The 10,424-nt window shown below is 41.3% G+C and overlaps 1 protein-coding gene across 1 annotated transcript in view; it reads right to left on the reverse strand.

Moving 5' to 3' along the window:
* Positions 1–9,940, reverse strand: part of LOC118211647 (cadherin-4-like) — a 249,611-nt gene extending 239,671 nt beyond the window's left edge. Inside the window, exons 1-2 of the mRNA XM_035389009.1 lie at positions 9,691–9,940; positions 7,508–7,607 (exon numbers count right to left, since the gene is read on the reverse strand). Of these exons, the coding sequence (XP_035244900.1) occupies positions 7,508–7,607; positions 9,691–9,768 (178 nt within the window). The 5' untranslated portion in view covers positions 9,769–9,940. The remainder of the gene's footprint in view (positions 1–7,507; positions 7,608–9,690) is intronic.
* Positions 9,941–10,424: the final 484 nt, after the last annotated feature.

Genomic DNA, 10,424 nt, shown 5'->3' on the forward strand with positions numbered 1-10,424 from the left:
GGGAGGGGAGGGGGGGTGGGGGGGGGGGTGTCCACAGATGAGACGTATCTCTTGTGACACGAGCGCGCTCATCTCTCCCCAAACCCCATGCTGCCATGGGAGTCTGACAGCAATGAGGTCAGCTTGAGCACAGGCAGTTCAGTGCGCCCGTCCACAGTACTCCGCACTGGGGTCTGATCGTTCCTCAGGATAACAAAGCACCGAGACACCACAAGGAAAATAACCCACAGTAGCAATTAAATGAATGTTAAAGAATTTTTTTTTTCTTTTCCTTTCTGAAAAGAGCTAATAAACTCTGTCCCTCAGGGGCCACCGTCTAGCAGGTTTTCTGGGTCCCTTGACACTGCTGACCCTCATATAATCGCAGAGGAAAGCAACAAAACACCTCTGATCTGAATCACATCGGGATATCAGAATAAAAGTCTGCAAACACTGTGGCCATAAAACCAGGGTTTGGATATCACTGCAGACATTAAATTCACATCAGACCTTGAGTATCATTTGTAAATAAACACATGTATTCAGTATACATTCATTTCTTTTTATTATTTTTTTTTTTTACAAATGTTCACAAAATCCAAGGCCACTGTAGATCTCGAGAAACATGAGAGGCAGAAATCACATATAAATGCAGTTGGCAGTGGTGTGGAGTGTCTTCTCCTCGCTGAAACACACTGCTCCAGTTTATTCGAGCCCTGCACTGGGGCTCGCAGCAGCACTGGAAAAGCTCTTAATTTGCGCCTACTCAGAGCACAGCGCAGCTCAGCATGGCCAAGTCTTCATTAATGCAGAGTGTCTCACTACTGCTCACAGTACGCCTGACTGTGACTGCAGGTCCTCAGCATACAGGCCACGCTATCCAACCCTTCTCCCTTTATTTCCTATAGAAACCCGTCCAGTGACTCCAGGAATGTGGGGAAAGACCACGGGCTGTAAGCAAATGTGCCACAATGTGTATACAGTACACGCAACTGACATAGGGACCAAACCGTTCCATATATACTAATAGAGAAAGTAACAAATAATCAAAGTACTGACAATAAATGCACAGCTTATAAATAGAAAATCAGGCATATTTGTATTAGCTCCATTGGCATGAATGCACATCAGGTTTTTGGTTAAAATCCCAATTGGAATTACACTGTTGTGATGTTCAGTGATATAATGGAAGAATGAACAGTGTATCCTCACACTGTATATACATTTGGGGTTGAGCTCATGTCTGAACCCAGATGTCAGATGGATTCTTTTCTGTTTTCTTTCTTGTTGCATTTTCCACCAACATCCAAAAGTGGCTAACAGCCACATTTTTTCTGGGTACAGAGAAACATTTTCCAGGCGCTTTCCCTAATGGCTCTGTGTTTTCGTTTTTACTCCTCATGAAAAATGTACTGTGTTGTGCAACTTGAGGTTTTTTTTCCTAAGAATGTGACATAAGAAAAACTTGTCAACTGCTTGCTTTTAAAAGTAACAGCATTTAAGATGGAAGCCTATTCATCAGCAAACAGTAGCAGGGTTCATGGGGACCACAGCATGTGTGATCATTACTGTAACAAAAGGCGATTTGCACTCAAAGCAAATAACAAACAGAAACTTCAGACGCAATTGAAAACTTCCAAGGAAAACGCAGCTTCAATCATGAAGGTTCAAATCAGCCTAAGGGAAGCCAAGTGCACACATTGCTGCGGGGTATTTCAATCAGCAGGAAATCTCTCCAACACAACAAAAAAAAAAACAACCTTCCCTTCTTTCAACATGGGCCTTCTAATGGCCAGAAACAATTTCACCATAAACATCAATACAAACATCAAGACACATATGAGGTAACTGCCAATAAATGATGCTTATTTTTAGTTGGACTACTGAAGCACCAGTCCGCTGCTATCAGTTGCGTAAAATATAAGAAAGGTTTAAAGAAGACCTGGGAGGCTGTGTACAGCATATGTCTCTACGATGGCTGAAGAAACGGTGTGCATGTTCTCTCATCTCTAGTGTTTATTTTAATGTCTGCTGAGCTGCTGGCGTGAGCTTTAAGATCAATTACCCCAGAGAAACCACACATAAGATCAGTTAATGCAATGCTTGATGCAAATCTTCTGCCTACATTTGTATATGCCTGTCGTGGGGAACAGTCCAAGGTGATATTTTATACTGCAATGCGCAGCTAATCCACTGCTATGTGCAGTGTGCGTGTGAGTGCGTGTGTGCACGTGTGCGTATGTGTGTGTTTGTGTCTGCATGCGCGTGCGTGTGTATGTATGTGTGCGTGTGTGTGTGTGTGTGTGTGCGTGTGTGTGCGTGCATGTGTGTGTGTATGCACGCACGTGCGTGTGTATGTATGTGTGTGTGTGTGTGCATGCATATGTGTGTGTGTAGGTGTGCGTGTGTGTGTGTGTGTTTGCATGTGTGCATATGTCTGTATGTGCGTGCGTGCATGCGCGTGTACATGTGTATGTGCGTGCGTATGTATGTGTGTGTGTGCGTGTGCATGTGTATGTGCGTGTGTATGTGTGTGTGTGTACGTGTGTGCGTGTGCATGTGCAAGTGTGGAAGGGGAGGCTCATCTCTGCTCAGCTGGGAAGCACACAGAATCATCGCCATGCCACAGCACATCAGCTCAGAGGCCTTCACAAACACACCCTGCTGGTGCACCATCTCCACTGTATCTACTGCGTAGCATCACCGACAAGAAATAAAACCTGCCATGTACACAGCACTGAATGACTGAGGGGGGATGTGACACGGCTCCTGAACCAAACTTGCAAACTATGAGAGGATTCAGTCATCGCAGATGCTATATTCGCATTGTGTGTCTGTAGCAGAAAAGCGCACTGTCACATTCTGAGGGCTGTTGGGTCCTTGCGTGCAGAACAGCGCGCCAGTACAGTGTGCCTGGTGACAGAAATGGAGCTAAGCGATGCAATACTGCAGAAAGAAAAAAAAGTTGCATGGGTACAGAAGGGGCACTGCAGTGCAGACACCACTGTCTATAAAATAATAAGACTTATTACTATATATATATATATATATATATATATCCATTAAAAATGTCATGTTGTTAAGGTATTAACATATTAAAATATATTATTACTGGTTTGTCTATAGGGTGCCCATACATTTCTTTCATTGCACAGGGTTAAATACTGTATGTCTTACATGTGTAGATTGCATGCAGGTGCACCTTGCCTACATGTACAGATCGAGAACAGTGACTGTGATTCTGAAAAAAAAAATCTTTTAATAAAGAAAAAATCCCTCACATACCCTTCTCAAGATGCTTGGTAAGACTGGCTCTATTAGATCCACATGGCTTGACTGGGCTTTCACCTCCATGCGGAGGCAGATGAGGACAGCGCATCCACACACTCCCTGCATGGCAATTCAATCCACAATCTCGTGAAAAAACACTCAGTCAAGACGTAGACCGAACAAAGAGCCAAGGTCCTGCAGAGATCGCAATGAACATTTAAGCCAGGGCTGTCAGCCTCCGGTCCTGGTGGGCCGCAGCGTCCGACGGTTTTTCAGAAGTGAATAAATTAAGTCAACGATTGGGTAAAGAACCCACCGTGTTTCCAAGTACGAAAGTGGCTGCTGATTGAAATGAAACCGCAAAACTCAAACTGCAGATACGGTGGTACCGCCAGGACTCGAGTTTCATTCCCCCGATTTAAGCAGCGAGCAGAGGTGAGCCTCAACTGCAGCAGGGCCACGGCGAATGTGTCGAATTCATCAGCGGTTACCAAACAGGAAATTAGGGCATTCACGGGACAAGGCATCGGACTGCATACTGACAGACAGTGCTCCGTGCCAGCTCCCGCTAATGCAACTCCGCCTCCAGAATTCTGTCCACATCCATCAGGGTTTGCACATCAACGTCGGAAGCATCATCATACAGTACTTTTCAATATTTCAAACCTGGTTTTGTTTGACCCATTATTTTCCAGGATGATGTATCTCAGGTTCTTATTTAGGAACTGCCCTGAGCCCTTATTTTTCTGTGACCTCTTTAAAAGTCTACACTCACCAGCCAGGCCAGCTATATACATCACCGTAAATGGACTCAAGACTCTGTTCAACAGTCAAAACCACCAGTGCCTCCACTGGGAACGATAAGAGAACTGCAAGCTGGCTGAAGTCACAGCTTTTGTGGGTGCATCATTAAATGAATACCATTTCAAAGTTTAAAGGCACATTATGCTAAAATACCACACAAATAATGAAGGCACTCTATTAAAAAATATATACATATCAGTGGCAGATGGAGAGCAGAAAATTAAGGAGTAAAACCATTTTCTTCAAAGTAATGATTACTCACAACCTGTTTTTTGCTTGCTTTCCTTGATTAGTTATCAAGCAATTAATGAGCTCACAATATCAATAGGTGATTTAGTTGATACCGTTATTTGTTTTTATTTCACAACATCTTGTAGATTAACAGTAACAGTAACTAACATTTCTTAGTAAGATAACAAGGAACAATCATGCTTAATTAGTAGCAATCATAGAAAGAGCTGTTGTGAATGAAATGCAGCATTACATTACAGGCATTTAGCAGATGCTCTTATCCAGAACGACTTACACAACTTTTACATAGCATTTTACATTGTATCCATTTATACAGCTGGATATATACTGAAGCAATTGCGGTTAAGTACCTTGCTCAAGGGTACAACGGCAGTGTCCTACCCGGGAATCGAGCCTGCGACCTTTCGGTTACAAGCCCAGTTCCTTACCCACTGTGCTACACTCCGTCCACTCAGCACCATACATTGTGTTTGTACACTCAAATTCTGCAACAATGTGCACCAATCAAAGACATAGGCTGGTTCACATTTTGAACCTATCAACAATGAGACTGACCTTGCATATTCATATATTTGTACACACAGCAAGATGTAGGCACACTTGTACCTCCATTCAGCACTTATATTGCACTTGTATTGTTATCTTGATGTTGTAGCTCATTGTCAAGCCTCCTAGTTTGACTTATCATAACTTTCTGACCTAGCCTATGCTTACTGTGTGAACTTGATTTAATGTGTTCATGGCTATGAATAACAGTTACATAATGACTGTTACATAGTACCTTATTAGAACTATGTTTTGTAGTTGTTCCAATGACCATCGGTATGCAATTATTGTACATCACTTTCGGTACATTCTCTTTCCTTGTGGGCAGGGCAACCATTGAAAAAGTTGGTTACTGTGGCTTTAGTGTAGCCTAGTCTTGGATCTCCATGCACAAACTGCACCTGCATAGGGACAACAGAAGCTAATCTGCAGCTTTTTCCTGTAGCAAAAAAACTGCACGAAGAAAAGATGTGCATGTGCATGTGAAAACTAATGTTAAAACTAATAACATGTTCATGACGAAGAGAAGTAGAGTGCCCCTTCAGGACTGCATGTGGATCTCCCTCCATGCCCCAACATAATCAGACCTTCGCTGTGTTTTCAGCTTATTAGTGTCAAAGCTTCAAATCCAACCTCATGCCCACCCGGTCACACTAGGGGATGGGACGCAATACCACATTTATTCTGCTATTCGGCCACCTCGTCACCAATCCATTACTTGGATCAGTTTTTAAATGCCTAATAATGAACAATTATTTCATTATTTCTCTTCACTCTTCATAAAAAGCCTAAGGACCCTGCATAAAATGCCAATTATATTATTAATTTAAACAATACCAATAACCTCAACATTATTGCTGTAATTAGAATAGATTTACCACATAGATTATCAATTAGCAACAGACTGATTCAGCCAGAAAAAAATGATTTGAAAGGTGCATTGGTGCAAGTCAACTTGTAAAAATCAAACACTGTTCATAGTAGCAGTCATACCATTTACTCAAACTGAAGATACTGTGAGTGTGCCGCAGCAGATTCACTGCAGGCAGAAAAAAAGTATGCGCAGGCACAGAGAATTTTAAGTATCCTGTATTTGCCAAGGTTGGTGTTATTATAAGTTAAATGATTCCCTTTTAGGTTCTTCCCCACAAAACTGCTACTTTCTTCCAGCTACAATAAAAGATTAGAGTTAACAGCCCGTCTCAGCTTTTTCCCTCTTTTTTGTTAATCTCTGAATGGAAAACTCACAGAAAGGAACTGTCAGACGCTTCCTGTGTCATTTAGGGGTCCCCATCATTGTTGATAAGGAAATGTTGATTCATAATTTGCTGTATTTGACGGATGCTATCAGATTCCACAAAAATTGCCGAAAATGTTCCAATAGTATAAATCTTTAGCTTGTTGTGCTTTATTGATGTACTTCCTGCTGGATTCCTGAATGAGAAAAACTGTGCCATTCTCCTGGCAAAAGAAAGCCCGTCTCGCTCGAAGAGTGAGGTTTATTTCATCAAACACACAAAAACAGGTGAAAAGGGAACATGATACTTCAGGCACAGCAAACATCAGCATGCTGACAAATTCATAAAGCCAAAAGCTTAGACGGGAAAGTCACATAGCCAACTGTATGTGTCTACAGAAACTTGGTTTTGAATTTCCTGAGTTGTGTGTGTGTGTGTGTGTGTGTGTGTGTGTGTGTGTGTGTGCGTGTGCGTGTGCTTGTGAATGAAAGAGGAGTAGGAGAGAGATGTCTAGCGGTTGCAAAATCCACATGGTGCTTTCTCTAACTGTGTGTAGGACATAGAGACCGACCAAACGGAAACCAACCATTTCATAAACTGTACCGCACACCCAATCAATCATAGCACATATATGCTCAAAGTTCCAAATGAACTGCAAAGAACATTTGTGATTACAATATTTCTTTTTTTTGTGATTACCATATTTCTAAAGAAAGTGATAAGCCAAATCACTACAATTCACCAATGCTAACATTACTAAAACAAATGTATGTATAAAGAGCCCATGAGATAAAGGCATCTGAGGATGTCATATATTCACAATGCACCATATGCTGTGCATACAGAGACACACAGCCTGAAATATATCACTATACCATGCATTTACAAAAGCAATTAGCATATTTGACCACGATAGCCATTATTTTATCTTCTTTTTCAACAGTTATGATAACAGCACAATTTACATATATATTCGTCAACCATAGTTATTCTGAACATTAATTCAAACATTGTCACCTTTCCTTTATATGTGCTGTGACATAACAGATGCTTTGAAAGAGAGTTATTCTCATTCCTGCAGATGTTCCAGACTGAACCCTCATATGCAGCTTTGAATTAGTCATATTAATGCCCATGTTTTTTACCCACAACCTCTAATAGGTTTTGCAATGACGTGAATTTTTCTCAGAATATCACTGTCGGCTTTACCATGGTACATGTGTGTCCTGAACAATACCAACACTGTCAGACTTTACCACGTTCAGTGCATTTGAACAGTCTGAACGTCAACGCCACTGCTGGCTTTACCATGGTGTGTCTTCCTGACCTTCTGCTACAGTGATCAAAGGCCTGTGGTATTTTACCTTTCAGTGTAAAAATAAAAATGTCCATGACATTAAACCCACAGCAAGCCTTACCTTTGAGACTGCTCTGTCCTTGAAGTATATCCCTCGAAACAAACACCGAATAGAAACTTTCAGAAAATCCTGGTCTGCATGGTGGTTTAGACGATAGGCCCTGGGAGACAGAATAAACCATCAGTTGGGGGATGATCTGCATCTAGAGCAGCTTACAGTTAAAAACCTTATGGGCTTAATTAACCAAGTACAGAACAACAGATAAAAGATTGGTTTACCCAATTATAATCCTAACAGCCGCCTTAATGGAGGAAAGGCTGAAACTGGGGACAGTGCTCTCCGTATTCACAAGTTTCACTACAATTGCCAGGCTGTAGCGCACAAAAATGGTGGCAGTTTCACAGCCTACAACCGGACAGTGACAGTGGCTGTGATCATGATATTGAAGCAGATAAGTGATGATGATGATGATGATGGTGACAACAATGATGAAGATGGTGATAATTACTATAATCACCATGTAAATAATAATATGGGAATGGCTAAGATGGAAATGATGAACATGATGATGATGATGGAAACAATGGCAATAGTTAAGTTTATGACAATCATAAAAAAGAATGATAATTATGATGATGTCGATAACGATGACAATAGTAATTATGCTGATAAAAGCTGGTCATAACATAACAGTGATACAAGACATTGTAAAATGCAAACCGCTTTTTTTTCTTTTTTTTAAGAATAAATGGTCTTGTGTACTTTGATCCTCCTTACACACATCTGTGGAGATGAAAGCACCAGTAAAATGGGTCCAAACTGTCACCACGAAATTAAACCCTTAATGTTTGTGCCCTGCTAGGTAGAGACTTGCCTGCAGTGCTGAAAGCCTACCCCTTTCCCTAGCTTGGGTCTGTGAGTTCGTAGTAGTCTAACCCGGGCTGCGGATGTTTAGTTCAATGCGATGAGGTATAAAGGGCCATAATCAGGTTACTTTGCTCTGCTGCTGACTTAATGAGGCGATCTGTCAGATATAGACCTCCACTTATACCCTTAAATGAAAGAGGTTGCGATTGTTCAAGGGCTGGGGAAAATACAGAGGCGGACGTCCGTGCTACCTTAACAACGGGCTGGACCGAAATGTGCTGAATGGAAGAATAATCTGAAGAGGATGCGCGCCTGCATCGGAGTGGGTAGGTAGGCTACTCTACTGCAGATCTCACACCGCACACCGCGTCTATCCGTAAAATACTGGGCGCTGTAGCATTCTATTTAATCTCTCAGCCTTTTTTGAATAACCCTGGCTGCCGCTACCGCACCCACCGATTCCTGTAAATCAGAAAGAGTGATTACCTGATGTTAACGCTGAAATTAACAGAGCAGATACACGTTTAATTTTCTAGCATTTTCGAAGTCTTTCCCGGGGTTTTCTTCAAAATTCTGTTTGAAATTAATAAAACTGATAAAAATAAGAAACATATAGTTAAATGTGCATAACTATTTGGGGAAACCCCAGTTCAGTAAACTGCGACTAATACCAATAAAACAAGCGGACGTTCCATTGAACGCAAATAATAATAGGCTATACAATTACTAAATCAGTATGACCACTTGATCTATTCGAGACTGCATTCCACGAGTACCTTCACAGTGGAACCAATAAACAGTTCTACAATCATAAATTAAACTGTTAATTCTTCATTTGTCGTCTTTGCTAAAGAAACTGTATGCATATCCATATGGACAATATCCACAATTCAACACATGTATAAATCTATTTATAAATAAAGAAACCTGCCTCATCACCACCATCATCATTAGGTTTAATGTATGAAAATCTGCACCATCCGCACCGTGTGAAGTGGGCTGCTGCGAGCAGCGGACCACTGCAATTTCACTATGCGTAAAAAAGCGATCTAAATGAATTTTGTTTCCGGTCGATTCATGTGGTTTGTTCTTCTCATCTCATCTGAGTGTTTGTTAAAAAATGTGGGATTCGACATGCCTGGCAAGAAAAAAAACGACAGACTAAACGCTTCAAAAGAAACCGTACTTTTATGGCACCGAATACATTACTCTTTCAAATAAAAAAGCGCAAGATTTCTTCCTGTTTGTAAGTTGCGGCTCAACGCCATAGTATAGTATCACTGCGCTGACTCAGAGTAGTAGTAGCCTACATAACAATGTTGCTGAAAAATGCAATGCAAAATGAATGATATTTAAAATAATATAACTACACTCACCCAGGATGTGCCCAGTAAAGAGGCGCTCATCAGTAAGATCGCGCAGACAATTTTCATTTTTGTCGGAAACGGCAGCATAGCAGAACAGGGATTCGGCGCGTGCTCTTTGCCGCTGCTCCTATTCCCCGGCGTTACCTCGTGGATGCTCCCGCAGTGTCCTGCGAGCAATATAACGCACTGTTAAAGACCGTCCCGGCTCGTCCCTTTCTGAACTGCAGGTGAACAACAGTGTTCAGCTCAGTTGCAAAGACCTAGCCAGCGTCACTTCAACCCCTCCTACCATACAATGCGGGACAATCCCACTTAAAGGGCCTGGAGAATGAATTCGATTCCGGTTGGTTTTCGTAGGGGTAAACGTGCTGCTTTCCCCCAAATCCGCCGTTAAATCTAAAATCGTATAATTTAAACAGTCAAATGAAAAATGTAATAATTTAGAGTCGTAATATTACATCTTAAGAGTACCGTAAGTACTGTTGAAGGCACCTGTTCTATGTTCAATGAAAATATGGTTGTATTGTATCCGAGAACCTGCAAAATATGCGGATTCCATGATTTTCATTGCAAAGACCACTGATAAAAATGCAACAAACCTTTCGTAGAAAAAGGCTAATATTTATATTTTGGTGTTTGCTAAATATCAATATTAGCTTATGCTTATGGATACGATGGTTATACCAGTCGCTACATATGTGAAATCAGCTAGCCTACATGAAATGGTATTTCAAATAGGTAAT

The sequence above is a fragment of the Anguilla anguilla genome, chromosome 13 (genome assembly GCF_013347855.1).
Source record: "Anguilla anguilla isolate fAngAng1 chromosome 13, fAngAng1.pri, whole genome shotgun sequence".
NCBI lineage: Eukaryota > Metazoa > Chordata > Actinopteri > Anguilliformes > Anguillidae > Anguilla > Anguilla anguilla.